Source organism: Oncorhynchus keta, chromosome 4, assembly GCF_023373465.1.
Source record: "Oncorhynchus keta strain PuntledgeMale-10-30-2019 chromosome 4, Oket_V2, whole genome shotgun sequence".
Taxonomy (NCBI): domain Eukaryota; kingdom Metazoa; phylum Chordata; class Actinopteri; order Salmoniformes; family Salmonidae; genus Oncorhynchus; species Oncorhynchus keta.
In genome coordinates, this window is record NC_068424.1 from 51,786,884 (window position 1) to 51,808,939 (window position 22,056).

General features: G+C 44.3%; 1 protein-coding gene across 1 annotated transcript in view; it reads left to right on the forward strand.

Annotated features, from left to right (window-relative positions):
- The window catches only part of LOC118377338 (vascular endothelial growth factor receptor kdr-like), an 85,335-nt gene that overhangs the window by 28,210 nt on the left and 35,069 nt on the right, over positions 1–22,056 (forward strand). Inside the window, exons 6-16 of the mRNA XM_052509445.1 lie at positions 3,088–3,224; positions 3,314–3,497; positions 3,693–3,819; positions 4,036–4,205; positions 5,333–5,489; positions 10,758–10,872; positions 17,009–17,117; positions 18,318–18,602; positions 18,836–18,982; positions 19,139–19,267; positions 20,412–20,518. Coding sequence (XP_052365405.1) covers positions 3,088–3,224; positions 3,314–3,497; positions 3,693–3,819; positions 4,036–4,205; positions 5,333–5,489; positions 10,758–10,872; positions 17,009–17,117; positions 18,318–18,602; positions 18,836–18,982; positions 19,139–19,267; positions 20,412–20,518 — 1,667 coding nt within the window. The remainder of the gene's footprint in view (positions 1–3,087; positions 3,225–3,313; positions 3,498–3,692; positions 3,820–4,035; positions 4,206–5,332; positions 5,490–10,757; positions 10,873–17,008; positions 17,118–18,317; positions 18,603–18,835; positions 18,983–19,138; positions 19,268–20,411; positions 20,519–22,056) is intronic.

A 22,056-nucleotide genomic window follows, 5' to 3' on the forward strand; every position in this document is an offset into this window, starting at 1 on the left:
AACACGGATGCTCCCTGTAACCTTTCAAAGGCTGAGGACATCAACGGTAAGGGATAGGTATTCTTCACTGTGATGTTATTCAACCCACGGTAATCAACGCAAGGACGCAGAGATCCGTCCTTCTTTCCCACAAAGAAGAACCCCGCCCCGCTGGAGAAGAGGAAGGACGAATGAATCCAGATGCCAGAGAATCAGAGATGTATCTCTCCATAGCCTCCCTCTCAGGAACAGAGAGTGAATATAACTTGCCTTTAGGCGGAGACTCACCTGGCAATAATTCTATTGCACAGTCATAGGGACGATGCGGAGGAAGAGAAGCAGCACGGGACTTACTGAACACCTCCTTCAGGTCGAGGTATTCAACGGGCACGTTAGACAAATCCACTGCCTCCTCTAGAAACACAGAATCAGACACAGACGAACAGGCAGACACTAAACAGGACTCAAGACACTTGTTACTCCACATGGATATAGAGTTATGACCCCAGTCAACTCTGGGGTTGTGTTGGGTGAGCCAAGGGTGGCCGAGAACTAATGGTGCAAGGGGTGAGTCCATGAGTAGAAATGATAGTGTCTCAGTGTGATTGCCAGAAGTGATGAGTGTGATAGGTTCAGTGGTGTGAGAAATGTTGGGGAGTTCTTGACCATTGAGAGCGTTGACGGATATCTTGTGCGTGAGTGAGGTGATAGGAATCTGGAGTTTGTGAGCGAGCTTGAAGTCCATGAAATTACCCTCTGCTCCTGAGTCCAGTAAGGCTTGGGTGTCGTGCGTGTGGGTGGCCCATCTTAGTCTTACCGGGAGGAGAGTAGATGATGAGGTCTTCTCTGTGGTGACACCACCCGATAGTAGCCTCATGTTTACTACCGGGCCTGATCTTTTACCGGGCAGGAGTGGATAAAGTGGCCCGCTCTACCACAGTAGAGACAGAGTCCTTGGGATCTCCGCCTCTCCCTCTCTTCCCGGGAGGGCGAGCTCTCCCAGCTGCATGGGTTCGTGAGCGGAGGCTGAACTGGCCGTGTTCCCGCCGCTGGCATGCCCGCCCTCCGTGTCGTTATACGGTCTGTTAGGGCATGCTCGGCGGCCAATACGACTCAGACGAGCGTCGACCCTCAAGGCTAGTTCCACTAGTCCATTTAAACTCCTGGGAAGGTCCAGAACATAAATCTCCTTCTGGATCCGGTCCTCCAGCCCATGCAGGAACATGTCCCACTGCGCCTCCTCGTTCCACTGACACTCTGCGGCCAGAGTGCGGAATTGGATGGAGTATTCCGATACTGAACGGTCTCCTTGGCGAAGGTCAGCGAGTAGTCTGGCCGCCTCCCTACCCGCCACGGCCCGATCGAAGACCCTTCTCATCTCCTCGGAGAGTGTCTGGAAAGAGGTGCAGCATGGGTCCTGGTTCGCCCACACCGCCGTTCCCCAAAGAGCCGCTTTGCCTGATAGCAGTGTGAGTATGAATACTACCTTAGACTGTTCACGGTTGAAGGTCCGTGGCTGCAACGAGAAATGCATGGAACATCTCGTAAGAAAGGCTCTGCAATAGTCAGGATCACCTGAATAACCCTCTGGTGTCGGTAGCCGTGGCTCTAGCTGGGAATCCGGCTCTGGCGGGGCGGGTTGAACTGCCGGTGTAGGTGGCGCAGCGGAACCCCTCAGATGTTGTAATTGTTGGATCAGCTGGGATACCTGCGTCGCAAGGGCTTGTACTGCCCGATCTGTGCTGGAGATGTTCTCCTCTTGTTGATCCATTCTCGTGATACTGCGGGAAATGAATTCGGTCAGACTCGTTGAACTCGCTGCATCCATGGTATGGTCAGATCGTTCTGTGACAATACAGAGGCGGATGCAAGATGCAAGCAACGATGGTTTAATGGATACAGTTTACAACAGCAACAGGACAGACAGACTGTACTCAGACGGAATCCGACCCAGGGACTAGGCGCATCTTCCAATGATAGCGTGCTGAGAAATCCAGGGAGTGTGTCCGGATGGGTAGGAAGGAGCACAGCAGATAATCCACACAAGGGCGGCGAGAGAAGAGCACAGACACACGACACAACCTCAGGGAAGTAACAACGATCTGACAACTAGAAACACTGGTTACAGAACATATAAAGGGAAGATAAGTGGTTCCAGCTGGCGCAGACAATCAGGCCGAGATTGGGAACCACGCCCACACAAACACGGGAGAGAGAGAGAGAGAGAGAGAGAGAGAGAGAGAGAGAGAGAGAGAGAGAGAGAGAGAGAGAGAGAGAGAGAGAGAGAGAGAGAGAGAGAGAGAGAGAGAGAGAGAGAGAGAGAGAGAGAGAGAGAGAGAGAGAAAGAGAAAGAGAAAGAGAAAGAGAGAGGCAGTGGATTTATGAACCGTGACAGGAATAGCCTTCATTTCTCAGAACAAGAATACACTGAGAAGATTCAGAAGAAAGGTTTTTGTTTCTGGCCATTTTGACCCTGGAATCGAACCCACAAATGCTGATGCTCCAGATACTCAACTAGTCTAAGGAAGGCCAGTTGTATTGCTTCTTTAATCAAGACAACAGTTTTCAGCTGTGCTAACATAATTGCAAAAGGGTTTTCTAATGATCAATTAGCCTTTTAAAATGATAAACTTGGATTAGCTAACACAATGTGCCATTGGAACACAGGAGTGATGGTTGCTGATAATGGGCCTCTATTACACCTATGTAGATATTCTATAAAAAAAATCTGCCGTTTCCAGCTACAATAGTCATTTACAACATGAACAATGTCTACACTGTATTTCAGAACAATTTGATGTTATGTTAATTGGCAAAAAATGTGCTTTTCTTTAAAAAACAAGGACATTTCTAAGTGACCCCAAACTTTTGAACGGTAGTATACATTACGGAAGACTGAAATATAACAAAACCGTTTCACATAGAAACATCAGATCGTCGGAGGGTTTCTTTAAACAATGTTTATTAATTATGAAAAATATTAGTAACATTCCACCCATGAAGCCACTCGGTCATGTGACTGCAGGAAAGGGCTACGAGAGACAGAGGAATTACTGAGGATGTTGATTCATTTTCACTGTGTCTTCCCTTCTAACTCTGCTTGCATAGCTAACTTCCTGAGGAACGTAAAGATCAACCCTGAACGTATCAAGCTGTTAGTGGGAGATACTCTGGTCCTCAACTGCTCTGCAGAGACCACCTTCAACGGAAGGATCAACTTCCAATGGGAGTACCCAAAGAGGATGGTAAGTTCTTAGTCATTCAACATCTTTTAAGATTGGTCAATTACTGGTCAATGTTTCAGGGTTGTTGATGAATGACTTTGCGTCCCCAGGTCAATCGGAACCCCACCGTCAATAAGATCAGAGAGAATCCGGCTTTGATCACCAGGATGTACAAAGCCATCACCTTGTCCAACATCACCATGGACGACAGGGGCATGTACAGGTGCACGGCGGAGATAGGGAACGCTGAGATGGGGAAAAAGAAGCACGCCTCAGCCAAGGTCACCATCTACGGTGGGTCAGTGTTTTAGGAACTGGTACTGCGAGAAGGCAAGGTCTCACTGAGCTAAGGCAGAGACAGACATAACTCCATTGTAAGGGTCATCTTGGCCATTCATTGTGTGACCTCATTGATAGTACATTTATACTGTTGTTTTTCGACAGTCGTTTTAATGCTTTCATCATTGGTCTTCTCCTGTGTGATTTCAGAACATCCATACCTGAATGTGTCCTATAAGAATGAATGGGCCAGGAGAGTAGTCTACACAGAGGGTAGAAACAAGCTGATGTTTGAACCCAAGGTCAATGCACTGCCACCAACCGACACCATGGCATGGTAAGACTGAGTTCAGCTGCTGGGACTTTTCACTGCGTGTATTGTCAACTCCTGATGAATATAATAGCTCTGTTGTGACTATGTGCACTAAGCTGAAGCATGTGAGTATTTGATTGGGGATATAGAGGTGCTCACTAATTATCATCACAACTTTCACATCAGTACATTATGATGAGGTGAACTTCTAAAGCAAATGTTGGTGTATCTCGTTCCCAGGTATAAGGATGGCGTCCCCATCAACGAGAACTCCACTTGTTACGAGTCTTCAGGCTACAACCTACTCATCAAGGATGTGAAGCAGAAGGATGCTGGGGTCTTCACCATCGCCCTGGGCAACAAGGAGAAAGGCCTCTACAGGAATCTCAGCTACACTCTGGTAGTCCGAGGTAAAGCTCCTTTTAAATCGCCGCTCCTTTTAAATCGCCGCTCGGTGTTGTGTTCTTGAGCTTTGATCATGTGTTGGATGGAGAGTCGGGGAGTGCAATCTGCCTGCCCTTAAGAACTCTGTTGAGAAACACGTGTGCCACTCAGATACTACTCCAAGCTGGCGACGGGGGGCAAAAAAATGCACAACAAAGTATTTCCATCCCATTCCCTGCACATTACCCAGGAATCCCCCTACCATGCCAAAGTGGAAAGATCAGCCCCCTCTCTCCCTCATATAAATGTTATCTATGGACACTTGCTGTCCCGATTGCTCAAGGGTTTGGAATGGCAAAAAAAATGACCCACTCTCACAGACAAAAACAATGGAAGGAGAAATCAAGAGAGATTCCTGGGAACAGTTAGGCAACAATTTTAAACATCGTTCATCAAGCGTTTGAAGTTCAGTGCTTCAGATCTCAAATATTCAGCAGCCGGTACTTGAACTAAGGACATTGTTGAGAGAAACCATGTTACAACTTCAGCCTCAGCTTCACCAATGCATGCAGGCATACAAACAAAACACACACACACACACACACACACACACACACACACACACACACACACACACACACACACACACACACACACACACACACACACACACACACACACACACACACACACACACACACACACACACACACTGACTGGTTGACAATGATTAACTGATGTGAACATTTTCCTGGAGGTGGCATCCAGTCTGTCTGTGTCTGTCCGCCAGTCAGTCTGGTGTTGATTACTGCTGTGTTCTCCCACACTGCTGATCCACTGACCTGGGGCCTGGGCATAGGGCCACATCTGTCCCAGAGGAAGCAGTGTAGAGGTCAGGCTCTGAGACACTGTGACACCCTGATGTGATGGACAACCACAGGGTATCAGGGCTATGCAATCACTCAGACATTTTCAAGCACTTCAAAGCCCACTCTCTGAGGTTAGATGACAACTGGATGTTGATGGCACCTTTTTCATGGTTATTCATCATGATGACGGACCTCTATCTTTATAAAGACATTATGACCTCCAACAGCCAGGTAGAGTGTAACAGTTAATGCAACAGTGTCTGATCTCTTTGTCTGTGTCTCAGTGAGGCCTATGATCTCAGAAGAGGAGGTGGCCTCGGTAGACGTCCAACCATACATGTTCGGCAAGCAGCACCAGCTAACCTGCACCGCCTTTGGAGTGCCCATGCCCGACATCACGTGGCTCTGGCAACCATGCCACCCTGACCCCACCGACAAAGAGTGAGTCACCGACACACCATCCTGGCCTGTCTATCCGGGGGTGGGGGGTGGGGGGGGGGGCTAATCATTAACTAAACTGTGAAGACCATTTTCTTTGAATTCTCCTACTGCATCAGTGCCTTCTAACCTTAACGCTTCCAGTAACACAATTCTGCATTCTTCACTTCTTGTTTTTCACTTTCACAATGTTCCTTCATTGGTAATGTACTTTCATTGTTTTTCTGTAAACCATAAGAATACCACAGACCTGGGAAGATACAGTGTCAAGGCTTTGCACAATCACAAGGCACAACTTCCGAGATCCAAAGCAATAAACCCAGAACTGAGATGAAAGTCCTATATTTTTTCCTCAAACACCCAGCCCGTGGATCAAAAGGATACTTAGTCACCAAGACCATCTGACTACAGTTTCGAATGACAGAAACGGCCAGTTTCATGCAGAGAACAGAGATAGGTCACAGGGAGTGTTGTGTGTTTTCTCATCCAGGGGTCACTGTGCATTTCTAGTTATTTCTGTAGGTATGGTGAAACACTGCCTTGTCCACACTGCCTTGAGTTTTATTGTCCGCTCCCGGGCCAGTATGAATAGACGTGATTGGTAAAGCAGACCAGCTTTGTCTTAGCCAGTGCACCTCCTGGTTATGTTTTGGATGAGTGTTTAGGTTTGTTGGACGCTGAGCTCAGCTGTCACAGCTGTACAGTCAGACAGACACACACACACACACACACACACACACACACACACACACACACACACACACACACACACACACACACACACACACACACACACACACACACACACACATACAAAGACAGACAGACAGACAGACAGACAGACAGACAGACAGACAGACAGACAGACAGACAGACAGTAGGGCAAAAAAGTATTTAGTCAACCACCAATTGTGCAAGTTCTCCCACTTAAAAAGATGAGAGAGGCCTGTAATTTTCATCATAGGTACACTTCAACTATGACAGACAAAATGAGAAAAAAAATCCAGAAAATCACATTGTAGGATTTTTTATGAATTTATTTGCAAATGATGGTGGAAAATAAGTATTTGGTCACCTACAGTATTTGGTCACCTGGCTCTCACAGACCTGTAACTTCTTCTTTAAGAGGCTCCTCTGTCCTCCACTCGTTACCTGTATTAATGGCACCTGTTTGAACTTGTTATCAGTATAAAAGACACCTGTTCACAACCTTAAACAGTCACACTCCAAACTCCTGTCAAAGAGCTGTCAAGGGACACCAGAAACAAAATTGTAGACCTGCACCAGGCTGGGAAGACTGAATCTGCAATAGCTAAGCAGCTTGGTTTCAAGAAATCAACTGTGGGAGCAATTATTAGGAAAAGGAAGACATACAAAACCACTGATAATCTCCCTCGATCTGGGGCTCCACGCAAGATCTCACCCCGTAGGGTCAAAATGATCACAAGAATGATGAGCAAAAATCCCAGAACCACACGGGGGACCTAGTGAATGACCTGCAGAGAGCTGGGACCAAAGTAACAAAGCCTACCATCAGTAACACACTACGCCGCCAGGGACTCAAATCCTGCATTGCCAGACGTGTCCCCCTGCTTAAGCCAGTACATGTCCAGGCCCATCTGAAGTTTGCTAGAGATCATTTGGATGATCCAGAAGAAGATTGGGAGAATGTCATATGGTCAGATGAAACCAAAATATAACTTTTTGGTAAAAACTCAACTCGTCGTGTTTGGAGGACAAAGAATGCTGAGTTGCATCCAAAGAACACCATACCTATTGTGAAGCATGGGGGTGGAAACACGTGCTTTGGGGCTGTTTTTCTGCAAAGGGACCAGGACGACTGATCCGTGTAAAGGAAAGAATGAATGGGCCCATGTATCGTGAGATTTTGAGTGAAAACCTCCTTCCATCAGCAAGTGCATTGAAGATAAAACGTGGCTGGGTCTTTCAGCATGACAATGATCTCAAACACACCACCTGGGCAACGAAGGAGTGGCTTCGTAAGAAGCATTTCAAGGTCCTGGAGTGGCCTAGACAGTCTCCAGATCTCAACCCCATAGAAAATCTTTGGAGGGAGTTGAAAGTCCGTGTTGCCCAGCAACAGCCCCAAAACATCACTGCTCTAGAGGAGATCTGCATGGAGGAATGGGACAAAATACCAGCAACAGTGTGTGAAAACCTTGTGAAGACTTACAGAAAATGTTTGCCCTCTGTCATTGCCAACAAAAGGTATATAACAAAGTATTGATATAAACTTTTGTCATTGACCAAATACTTATTTTCCACCATAATTTGCAAATAAATTCATTAAAATTCCTACAATGTGATTTTCTGGATTTTCTTTTCTAATTTTGTCTGTCATAGTTGAAGTGTACCTATGATGAAAATTACAGGCCTCTCTCATCTTTTTAAGTGGGACAACTTGCACAATTGGTGGCTGACTAAATACTTTTTTGCCCCACTGTACAAAGACAAACAGACAGACAGACGCACATACAAAGACAAACACACAGACAGACGCACATACAAAGACAGACAGACAGACAGACGCACATACAAGGACAGACGCACATACAAAGACCGACACGCATACAAAGACCGACACGCATACAAAGACAGACACACATACAACGACAGACGCACATACAAAGACAGACAGACAGACACACATACAAAGTCAAACAGACAGACAGACGCACATACAAGGACAGACGCACATACAAAGACCGACACGCATACAAAGACCGACACGCATACAAAGACAGACACACATACAACAACAGACACACATACAAAGACAGACACAAAACCAGATCATCTGTGTGAGTCTGGAGTCCAGAACCACCGGGCAAGCCCGGGGCTCCTTCTCCATAAACATGCCTGCATCCTTTTAATTGACTCTGGCCCAAAATACAGTCATTTATCAAAGAAATGCAGTCCCGGAGAATTCCCCACTCATTTGTGGCTGTTGGCTCTGTGGGCGGGGAGAGAGGATATATTAGTCTCAGACTCCCCAAGCTTTTATAGAGCTGAACGGGACAGAGCGTGTGGTATGAGTGACGTGGGCGTGTATGTCGACCTGCTCGTGAACCTTTAACAACATGAACATTCCCTGAAAGCCAGAGCAGCCAGAACACAGTCAGTGACAGCAGGGATCCTTTCTGAGGCGTAAAATCAGGCAAACAATGGGCCATTACCGCGGGATTATCAGGACCCAACACCGCGAGAAAAACACGTCTCTGGATGGCCTCACAACGGAGGGCCTGAATTATGTTACACTTCATGCGCTTTAACTTGACAAGTGCTTCTGTTAATTATCCATAATTATTGGTTAAAAAACCCTCTCTTGGTATGCCAAATTTGTGACAGAAATAATGGCGGAGGGTCAAGCTGTGTCAAAGTGCCCCGTTTCTGCAGCCCTAAAGATAATCAACTCTGGCAATGGAAACAGTGGCTCATAAATGTTTGACGCTGAAAAGGGCTTGTTTTTTCAACAGCTAATGAGGGAGTGGCTTCAGACAGAGAAACAGCCCAGGCCAGCCACGGCCTGATTGGAGGCAGATTGAGCCAACTGTTTGTTTTATACAGTTCAGACCCACTTCAAGAACCTGTCACTGCAAATTGACCACTTATCATTTCAGGATGGGACCTCGTATAAATCACATATCACAGTCCCCTTGTGGTTGGGGAAGCGTAACGTCTCAGATATAATTTGGGAGTTAAAGAAAGAGTGATTGGGAGATGAAGGGGGGTGGGTTTCTTTATCAGCAGCAGGGTAAGATGGTATCAGCTGTCCCTTGTTGACCCAATAAGGTTTGGGGAACAGGCTTATCTCCTCTGGCCAGAGAGTGGGGGGGTTTCCTGTTCGAGGTGACGCATAGCCAGAAGCATACTTCATCCCACTGCTGAATTGCCTCTGAAGCTAATCAAATCAAATGTTATTTGTCACATGCGCTGAATACAACAGGTGTAGAACTTACCGTGAAATGCTTGCTTAAACGCCCCTAACCAACAATGCAGTTCAAGAAATAGAATTAAGAAAATATCTACTAAATAAACTCAAGTTTAAAATAAAAAAAATTGAAAAAGTGACACAAGAAAGTACAAAACAATAATGAGGCTCTATACAGGGTGTACCGGTACCGAGTCAATGTGTGGTGGTACAGGTTAGTCGAGGTGAAAGCAGGGTTGGTCATGGTCAGTCCCTGGATGGGAGACCAGATGCTGCTGGGAGTTGTGTTGAATGGCCAGTAGGAGGCATTCTTTCCTCTGGTCTTAAAAAATATATAATATCCCAATGCCCCAGGGCAGTGATTGGGGACATTGCCCTGTGTAGGATGCCGTCTTTTGGATGCGATGTTAAACGGGTGTCCTGACTCTCTGTGTGGTCACGAAACAACCCATGGCACTTATTGTAGGGGTGTTAATCCTGGCTAATTCCCAATCTGGCCCTCATACCATCATGGCCACCTAATCATCCCCAGCTTCCAGATATCTAATTTATTCCCCCTCCGCTCCACTGTAACTATTCCCCAGGTCGTTTCTGTAAATGAGAATGTGTTCTCAGTCAATTTACCTGGTAAAATAAGGGATAAATAAAAAGCATAGCATGGGGCTTCCTGTCACACTGCAGTTTCATCCTGACCGCCTCGCTCCTTATCAGCCTGATTGTTCCCCTCAGCAGGCAGTCTGTTTTAACTGGGCTGTAGCTCACTGCACCCTAAAAGGCCATACAAAAGCTATGGTGTTAGTCAGAGCTTCTTAGGGTTTAATTCCTGCCGTTTTAAAGTGACACATTGTCAAACCGTTTGGACAGCTATCGCTGGTCCATAGTATCAATCGATGGTCCATATTATCTATCGCTGGTCCATATTATCTATCGCTGGTCCATATTATCTATCGCTGGTCCATATTATCTATCGCTGGTCCATATTATCTATCGCTGGTCCATATTATCTATCGCTGGTCCATATTATCTATCGCTGGTCCATATTATCTATCGCTGGTCCATATTATCTATCGCTGGTCCATATTATCTATCGCTGGTCCATATTATCTATCGCTGGTCCATAGTATCAATCGATGGTCCATAGTATCATTTCCGGTTCCCACTAATTAAATACAGGAAATGATGTCATGGCCACACAGCATCCTGCTCTAACAGTCTCCTGTCCAATATTCTGTACTAATTTACAAAACTGATTTCATATTTTAGGTAACCTGCAGCCGTTACGTCTAGTTGAGTAATCACTGATTTCCTCTGTCCTGTAGGTGCACCCTTTACACTGAGCCAATCCCAGTTCAAATGGACGATAAAGGGAACTACTCACACAACTGGATTGAGAGCATAAACAACCAAACTGAACTGGTGAAAGGAAAGAACAAGGTATGTATATAATATGGGTTTGATCTCATTAGATTTGTAACCTGGAACTGCTTAACATTGTACAACAATAATTCATGTGGGTGTACTTTTCATATATGAGTCAGGTTTGATAAATATACTGTAATCTGAACAGAAATGTAAATGTCAATGACAAAATAGTTGTTCAAATTTAAAAAAATATATATAATAATATTTCACCTTTATTTAACTAGGTAAGCTAGTTGAGAACAAGTTCGTATTTACAACTGCGACCTAGCCAAGATAAAGCAAAGCAGTGTGACACGAACAACAACACAGAATTACACATGGAATAAGCATATACAACAATTACTTTGAGATGTACTGTGTTAGAAAAGGATTTAGAGTAAATGGCTATAGAGTAGGTTCGGAGAGACTAACACTGACGTGGAAATCTGCACGACCGTTCTCTTTGAGATGGCAAAATCTGGAAAACAATACATTGAGGCAATCCCCATCCTCATATTGGCAGTTCTAAAATGTTCTAGAATGATTCATTCTATCTGCATCACTTTCAACTTATGTAACTGTGACCAAATGTTATGGAAGGAACATCAATATGTATAATGAAATTATAGTACAGTACAGTCCATACAGTACATGATAAATACTGTTTATTTATACATTGTAATATTCAACATGTACAGAGAAAAAGCTATTTATAGTAAAATACATTTAGTGTATACCAGTAGGCATATTGTAACGGCTTTCTTGTAGTGAAGGAGAGTTGGACCAAAATGCAGCGTGATGATGATTCATGATATTTTAATGAAGGAAAAAACTATACATGAAGAAACTACAAAATAATGAAATGTAAAAACCGAAACAGCCCTATCTGGTGCAAACACAAAGACAGGAACAATCACCCACAAAACACTCAAAGAATATGGCTGCCTAAATATGGTTCCCAATCAGAGACAATGATACACACCTGCCTCTGACTGAGAACCACTCCAGACAGCCATAGACCTTGCTAGATAACCCCACTAAGCCACACACCCAACACCCCACAAAACCCCAAGACAAAACACACCACAATAAACCCATGTCACACCCTGGCCTAACCAAATAAATGAAGACAAACACAATATATTACGACCAGGGCGTGACACATATTTATGACACGGAAACCCACATTATTGTTTACGCTGCAGTAACTGCCACTAAATCAACTTATCCGTCATTTCGTATATGCTGTCATATGCAACAAACAGACCATCATATCTGACATGATTAGCTTTTTATCAAAAGAAGCCCCTTAGCCTTCAATTAAGGTCAACGCAAGTCGAGCGCCAGAACTGCCATGAAGAAAAAGCATTTTGGCTCTTTTCAGGGCCGCTCTCCTGAATCGTTCGTCCGTCTGCCCCATTAACTGAAAGACACAGTTCATTTCACCCTGCTGGAGTGAAAAACACCCTCCGAACAAAACGCAGATTTTGGATCTAAAGCAGCTAGGCCTGTAAATGATGCAGCTGCCTGGTCTGCCAGAGAGCACTGTTTATTCTGACATCAGTGGATCTTTGTCTGTTGGAACACGGAGGGCTGTGGAGCTCCTCGTAAAACAGACCAATACAACCATACGGCTCAAGCCATGCGTGTGCAGACAGCGGAGAAGGGACTTTTATAGGTTCCCTCCTAACTCCACTGACCTTTTGAAGAGATCAGCCGTAATCGCTGGAACTACTAAAACAAAGTTTGGAAATTGAAATAATTGGTTATTTTCATTGTTTTCGTCATATCTGTGTTCTTCCACCATAGCTTAATGTAATGGTTAGGGGATACACAAGAGGTATGCAAATAATTACAATCTTAAAAGTGTTCACCTGGGACACCTTGACCATATAACCACACAACTATTAGTTCCTAAGTCTCCAATAGAAGTGCAATTTGCCCTGCAGTTTACTAAACACTCGATCACTTCCTCTCACAAAAAAATTGACCACGTCTTGGCATGCGTTCCCAAAGCATACTGAACATGGAGACTATAGACATTACAGCACATGTCCTAGAGGAGCTTGTTACCAAAACCATTCACTCCAAACGTAATTAAGTACAGGCCTCAACTGTTTCCCCCAAAAGCCCGCCTATAGGATTAGTTGAAAGACAACCGTTCCAACACACTAGGTCAAATTGGGACATAAATCTAGCCAGCATATAAGCATTTCAACAGCACAAGCAAACCTACCACCGAAGAAAATACTGGTTATAATAAGTCATTACCCAAAGACGTATGCTGGTGTGGTAAACTTTATGAAATGGTATTTCTCCAGCTTTCCTCTATAGGAGATTTATGAAGGTGTTTCCTCCCTCTGATGATGGACGGTTGAAGGGATTTCGAATCATGCTAATGGTATACATATTGTAAAGAACGGGAATCATGCTAATGGTATACAAACTGTAAAGAATGGGAATCATGCTGATGGTATACGTACTGTAATAACAGGAATCATGCTAATGGTATACATATTGTAAAGAACGGGAATCATGCTAATGGTATACAAACTGTAAAGAATGGGAATCATGCTGATGGTATACGTACTGTAATAACAGGAATCATGCTAATGGTATACATATTGTAAAGAACGGGAATCATGCTAATGGTATACAAACTGTAAAGAATGGGAATCATGCTGATGGTATACGTACTGTAATAACAGGAATCATGCTAATGGTATACATACTGTAATAACAGGAATCATGCTAATGATATACATACTGTAATAACAGGAATCATGCTAATGGTATTCATACTGTAATAACAGGAATCATGCTAATGGTATACATACTGTAAAGAACAGGAATTATGCTAATGGTATACGTACTGTAAAGAACAGGAATTATGCTAATGGAATACGTACTGTAAAGAACAGGAATCATGCTAATGGTATACTGTACATACTGTAAAGAACAGGAATCATGCTAATGGTATACATACTGTAAAGAATGGGAATCATGCTAATGGTATACATACTGTAAAGAATGGGAATCATGCTAATGGTATACGTACTGTAATAACAGGAATCATGCTAATGGTATACGTACTGTAATAACAGGAATCATGCTAATGGTATACATACTGTAAAGAATGGGAATCATGCTAATGGTATACGTACTGTAATAACAGGAATCATGCTAATGGTATACGTACTGTAATAACAGGAATCATGCTAATGGTATACATATTGTAAAGAACAGGAATTGTGCTAATGGTATATATACTGTAAAGAACAGGAATCATGCTAATGGTATACATACTGTAAAGAACAGGAATCATGCTAATGGTATATATACTGTAAAGAACATGAATTGTGCTAATGGTATACAAACTGTAAAGAACAGGAGGGCCCGCACACTGCTTGTGCTCCCAATTCACCACTTTATTGACTACCTATCAATCCAAAAAGGATCTCCTTCAGGTACAATACAGTACACACCTAGTAATAGAGGGCTTAGGCTTCATTCACTTCTAACACTACCAATCTCTGATGGACATAAATAGGGAGGCACTCCTTATTTACAAGCGCTTGTGGCCCAAACACCAGTGTTTTATAGGGGTGAGGACTAAGGGTCAGTGATAACAAGCACCGGTTTGTTGGGAGATAATTATTTTCTGTCACCCCACATAAATCACTGTTCTCCGTGAATGAGAATAGAGTGTTAATCAGGTTTGCATGGCCAGCCTCAGAGGGGCTCCTGGAGGAGAGGGGGACCGACTGGGCTGTGTCACAGCACCAGGGTACGGGGGGAGAGAGGCATGGGCCCTCCCTGGGGTCATAATGCTTCTGGTCAAGTCACCACTTAGGGACAGAGCGCACTTGTTGAAACGACTGTTTTCCAGCTCACGTTACATCATCATGAGTAATGACCGTAACACAACACCATGTAACTACTCCGTCAGTGGTCTGACCAATGTCATAACAACTCGGGGGAGACAACTTAACACAACTTTTAGCTAGCTTTTCCATCCAAATATGTTTACACAGCACACACTCAGAGTTTGGTAGGTTACTTTCTAAGTGTAATCTGTTAGTTACAAATTACTTGTCCAAAATTGTAATCAGTAACGTAACTTTTGGATTACCCAAACTCAGTAACGTAATCTGATTACATTCCCTTACTTGTATATTACTTTCCCCTTAAGATGTATTAGAAGAAGACAAAAAGGTATGTTACCAATTGAACGACAACTGTTGAAGGATAAGTCAATGTTAAGGTTTATGTAGCTGGCCATATTTGAATGTTAAAGTTTACTTTATGGGTTGGTTATGTTGGCTTCTTCTAACCCTTCTAACCCAACCCCGCTTTCTACTACATATAATAGTACGATTAAATGATATCGTTACATTAAAAACCAAAGTCTATCAGAATTCCAGCCATTTTAATAAATGTTATACCCCTTCAAGAATAGGACTTATGGAAGTATAGATTAGCCAAATTGTTTTACCTGAGCATGACCCCAAAACTAAGGACATACAGTATTAGCCAGCCCTACTCTATTGTTTATGATTTTGTTGTCATGGAGGACTGATTGGGCTCATTAATTTGATCATTTATAAGTCCAAAAATAGATTTAGCAACTACAGATTGCCCCCTTAAGTCTATCAAAAGTGTGCAAGTTTGAGCATGTGTCCATTAGGCCTATGGATTTTTTTTTACCAGCATGAATTAGATTGAGCAGTAAAAGCCCCACTGTTATTCCATAAGCTTGGATCCGCACTGTGCAGCTGTTGCAAGAGCGCATTTGTCACTGGCTGTCCACTGGTTTCAAAAACAATGATTGATAGGCAGCTTAACCTTCTTGAATCTAACCATTATTGGGTTCAAATACACATTTAGATTTGTCAACAGCCATCCACAACAACCACAATCCGTAAAGCGAAAATAGCTAAATGAGAGAGCAGCAGTGTGATTCACATCAATGCGCTATGTAGATATCAATAATAAGTGATTTCCGTATCGCCGTAGACTACACCACCACTGTCATCCTTACCTCCAAGCGTTTATTCAAATTGGATAATCTTAGGATGCCGACAGCAGTCGCACCATTGGAAGACAGCTTGGACTGTAGCCTACAAAAGCCTATTCCTGCTCTTTTCCCGTGATCCATCAAACACATTAATGTTGGTGTTTCATTATAGTGGTCTCTGACTTGTGGTCAGACTCGCTCAGGTGGAACAAACTTAAACTGTTTTCAATGCTGATTTGAATGTCATTAACAGAGAAGTGTCAACTTGTTTTTCCCCGCAAACATCCTTTCTGAATTTAAAAGTAATCCTCAGAGTAATCATCTAGATTTTCAAAAGTATCGGTAATCTGATTACAATATTTGTTGCTGCTATTGTAACGGATTACAGTTACCGTTTTTGTGTAATGTGGTACTCCCTCAACCCTGCTCACAATATGAGCTGAAACATTGAAACCATATTAAAACAGTGAAAATGTGTCCGACACAGTCCAGTCTCATGGCTAAAGCTCTATTTCTGAGGGGCAGAGCACAATGGCACTAGAAACCCAGGAAGTTAACACCACCCAGACAATACAGCCACAGCATTCAGCACCTTTGATGTAGCTGCTCTGAAAACAGATGTCGTTCTGAACACAAAACAGAACCCTACGCAATCTGGCCCCTTGCCCAAATCGTACTTATTGTTGTGTCTACTTAAGCCATTAAACGGGTTCCACTCCAACGGTGATAGAATCGAGTGTGGCATTGTAAATGCTCCCCAGGAAATGACATGGAGGCCCCGGCACTCTTTCTGTGGACCTGTGCTGTGGGGAGAGAAGAGGCGGGTTTTGAAAGTCCAGATGTATCCTTCCATTATTGTGACGAGAGCATAAAACAGGCTAGGATTAAGGCAGATCTCTGACACACTAGCTAATGGCAAAATAGCCACACTGATGTTGATGGAACATCTGCTGTGGTATTTCAAAAGACATTGTGTCAGTGTGTACGGATTGAGGTATAATGAATCTTATGCCAACCTGAACATTTTTCATGTAACTTCTTTATTTGTACAAGTTAGTCTCATCGAGATAAACATATATTTTGCACATAGTGTACAGCATTTGCTGGCTGTATTGTAGATCGAATGATTGGCTTGTTCACTCTCCTCCATAGACTGTGAGTACGCTAGTGGTGGGAGCGGCTAACGTCACAGGGATCTACTCCTGCGCAGCCCAGAACAAACTTGGCACCCGTACACTGAGAACCCCCTTCTATGTGGACGGTAAGTAGGCCAATTTAACATTACACAACGTGGGGAGTTGATTGAAAGAACAGCATAAGGAAAAATTACAAGCAGAAATGCTTGAGTGGTTTTTATTTTTACGGGCCAGGCATACAGTATAACATATAACATACATGAAGTCTCGCTTCCAGTGACTACACGTACGCACCGTAATGAATTGCGAGGCAAGCGAAAGAATGCACAGATTGTACTGTGCAATAAAGAGTGCAGATGGAGGCATTAATTGAAACCATCTTCCTCCGGAGCAGGCAGGCTTCAGGATCGAACAGAAGAGGCAAACATGTCCTGGGCCATATGGTACAGTCTAATACTGCGAATTAAAAAACAGCTCTGAGTGTACACTGGAGTGCCCGGGGGTCATTTCTCTTCTTCTCGGAGCCTGCCGCTGCATGAATCATTTTTTATATGCATCTGAACAGTTCCAAATGTTCATGAAATGAAAATTCCATCTAGTCCAGTTATATAATGATAGGAGAAATCAGCTGTCAGGGCACGCAAGCAGTCATTACCGCGGGGAAAAAATGTGAAACCGTAGAAGTTATGAAGTTGAAAACTGATTGATGATAGATTGTAATTGGGAATTCGTGGTGACACTATGTTTGGGGACACGGCTGATGATGCCAAACTCCTAGTTTCCGGATGAGAATAAAATCAGTCTCTGGAGGAAGTGCTGCAATGTGCCACCATTCCAGAGGTGGAGATCGAGAGCACTGGAATGCTGCAGAATTGTAATAACAGCTGTCGTCTCTTATGGAACACAGAATGCTTTCCAGTGTTCTGAATAAACAAACTCAGTCTGGCTCCCCGGAGGCCCGGCCCCGGCCTGATTCCTATTGCACTGCTGTAGGCCGAACATCAGCGCTGCTCACCGCACACCGCCAACGTGCTTCCAATTAACAGTGATGAAACAGGAAATAACTGCAAATTCCTGGTGTGGTGATGCGCAGCTTGATGTTTCGGAGATGTTCTTTCCCAGAATAGGACAGCGTCAGTGTCCTAGAGAGGTTTACAGCCAGTAACAAAGATGCTCTTGTATCCCACTTATATACTGTACAATAATCTAACCTGTGCTTATGCATGGTAGTTTTACTAGGCACCCAAATGGGGTGTCCTCCCCCAAACAAAAAAATGCTCTAACACTCCTAATGACCTGATGTGTTTTTCCCCTCTCCCCGCCAGATCACCCTCAGCACCTGGCCATTGAGCCCCAGACTGCCATCGAGGGTGACGATGTCACTCTGACCTGCAGGGGGACTCGGTACCTGTACACAGACCTGCAGTGGAAGGACCCTCAGAACTCCACCATCACCAACAATGTCACGGCACTGCAGTTCAGCCCCTACTCTATCTCCCTCTCCCTAAGCCTGCACAATGTGTCCAGGAATCACACAGCAGGCTACCAGTGCTGGGCGCACAAGATCCACAACAAGAGAGCTATAGTCAAGACTGTGCTGACTGTGCATGGTGAGGAAGTGACAGAGAGAACATTGCCTGCTGGGTGTTCGATGAGGTCTCTAACAGAACAGTAATTGCAACTCAAAGAATAATATGTTTGTGTAACATCGTATTTAAAAGTGCCTGCTCCTGGATATAAACTCACTCGTGATTATGAAACCCGGTAGAGAGATGAGTTTGTCTGAGGAAAATCTTGAAAAGAAGAGCGATCGAATTCAGATATGCTTTTGTTATTGAAACAGAGAGGAAGAGGCCGTGGCTCAGACAGAACCTGACCAATCAAGATGTAAACAGCAGCAGCACTCTGACTATGGCCTGCTACGCCCTGGGTGTGCCGCCACCCTACATCACCTGGTACAAAGACAACCTACCAGTACAGGAGGGTCCAGGTAAGAAATGACTTCGGATTTAGGGGCCCTGGGTTTTCCCTGGTCGGGTCACATGATCAAGAAAATCTCCTGGGCCTCCTCGTTGCTGAATTGCTCAACCATGTTAGTCATTTTCTCCATAGAATCTGAGCTGTTGACTTCGTGCTGTTGTTCCAGGTATTACCCTGAGGGAGGATGGGGTGCTGACGATCAAGAGAGTGAAGAAAGACGATGAGGGCTTCTACGAGTGTCTGGCCAGCAACGGTGAGGGGAGTGTGAAAGCCAGTGCTGTGGTCACTGTCGTGGGTGAGTCACTACTTTATTTCCATCATAATGAGCTTGACGAGAACCCATGTCATCCTGATAACGATATCCAATGAATCTAACGGAAGTACATTAACCACGTCAGATTCCAATCAACCCTGAGTTTAACCAGCACAGCCACAGCCAGAACACTTCCTTACTGCATGACCAATCACAGTCAAAGGAAACCTTTTGGCCATACTGGGCCATGTTTTCTTGTCAACAGTACAAATGGCTCTGGCCAGACTTCAGTATGAGAACTCTTTCTAGAGAGGGAGGCTGCCAAGAGGCTTCCAAGTATGTCCAGTGAATTACTCCACTGGCTTTTATGACTGGGGCTCTTGGAGCTCTAAACGAGGTCCCCACCCATGGGACATGACCTGTAAGGAGTGTGTTAAGAGGTCCCACTCTCAATGACTGTGGGCACAGCAAGGGGAGAAGTCTTCTCGTTAAATAACCATGGGACTGGAAACATGATGACACAGACTGAGGGAGGAGGGGGGGGCAAGGTCATGCGACGGTATTCTGACGACTAGCCCTGGCACCAGACATGAATTCCTGTTCCCCAAAAAATGTCCCATTTTCCTCAAAGTCCAACCCCGGTGTCAGCATCATCCGTTAGAACATGTCCAAAATTAGACAGTTTGCTTCATGCATTGCCAAACCTTTATTTAGGCATTACTCGAAACAAAACTATTTCACAAAATTCCTAAAGATTAAGGAAGGCAGTTTTGAGATGGCTGACTGTGAATGTTGACATGGATAGTTAAGAAAATTAGGGATACGCAGTGGAATGTGTTTCCACTTGTAGTGTGAACACAACATGGCGGAAATGAGTTAATCTAGCAAAAAATGAATAACTGAGAGAAATGCCAGAGTGGACTTTCAAAAAAAATCAACATTGCAGTGGTGTAATTCACTTCCTTGGATTCACTGAGAGAAATGTACTTTCAAGTACTGGATAAGTAGACCAGTGCCATGTCTTACTCTAATATGTTAAACAAACAATACCATTCCTCTATTGTGTACATCCCCATTTATATTTGTTCTCAGTTATCAATTCTTATACATATTTCAAGAATCATCGAAAAAGCATAATTCCTCGGTGAACAACAGTTGACTAATTGTTCCTGTGGTCTCCTTCCAGGTGATGAGGGGAAGCCCAACATTGAGGTGATCGTCCTGGTGTGTACAGGAGCTGCTGCCACCTTCCTCTGGCTCATGCTCATCCTCTTCATCCGCAAGCTGAGGAAGGTAACAAGAGATCTCCCTGCAATCACAGCTAGTTCTATGCTCTCTATCTCACTCTTCTTGACTGTGAAGACATTTGAGAGTGGTAACTGTTTGCATACTGCACTGGGGACTTGACTCACCATTCTTTTTTTTTTTACTTAGTTAATTAAACCATAGCATCATGCCATTTAACAATGTGTAACATGCTCTTCTCAAGACATATTCAAACATCCACACTACAATTTTGAGGTTTTTGTTTGTGAGCTTCAGGAGTGGAGTGCAGTCTCACTATACAGATTTTGTCAACTGCGATCACTGACTCATGTCTCTTGCAAAATGCAGTTCAATTGGGTGGGATCATTTTAGCTTGACGTTTACGATTTCCACATTTCCTGGCATTGGAAAAGTGCTGAGATCATGTTTGTGTGTATGACAAGAAAGTAGAGAACATGCATCAACAGTCCAAAGACAATAGAAATAGGCACATTACAACGACAGTCATGGTAGACCAATGGCACGGTCATGGTAGACCAAAGGCACGGTCATGGTAGACCAAAGGCACGGTCATGGTAGACCAAAGGCACGGTCATGGTAGACCAAAGGCACGGTCATGGTAGACCAAAGGCACGGTCATGGTATGGCAAAGTCATGGTATGGCAATGGCACGGTCATGGTAGAGCAATGGCACGGTCATGGTAGAACACTGGCACGGTCATGGTAGAACAATGGCACGGTCATGGTAGAACACTGGCACAGTCATGGTAGAACAATGGCACGGTCATGGTAGAACAATGGCACGGTCATGGTAGAACACTGGCACGGTCATGGTAGAACAATGGCACGGTCATGATAGAACACTGGCACAGTCATGGTAGAACAATGGCACGGTAATGGTAGAACACTGGCACGGTCATGGTAGAACAATGGCACGGTCATGGTAGAACAATGGCACGGTCATGGTAGAACACTGGCACGGTCATGGTAGAACAATGGCACGGTCATGGTAGAACACTGGCACGGTCATGGTAGAACAATGGCACGGTCATGGTAGAACAATGGCACGGTCATGGTAGAACACTGGCACGGTCATGGTAGAACAATGGCACGGTCATGGTAGAACACTGGCACGGTCATGGTAGAACACTGGCACGGTCATGGTAGAACAATGGCACGGTCATGGTAGAACACTGGCACGGTCATGGTAGAACACTGGCACGGTCATGGTAGAACAATGGCACGGTCATGGTAGAACAATTGCACGGTCATGGTAGAACACTGGCACGGTCATGGTAGAACAATGGCACGGTCATGGTAGAACACTGGCACGGTCATGGTAGAACACTGGCACGGTCATGGTAGAACAATGGCACGGTCATGGTAGAACACTGGCACGGTCATGGTAGAACAATGGCACGGTCATGGTAGAACAATGGCACGGTCATGGTAGAACAATGGCACGGTCATGGTAGAACAATGGCACGGTCATGGTAGAACACTGGCACGGTCATGGTAGAACAATGGCACGGTCATGGTAGAACAATGGCACGGTCATGGTAGAA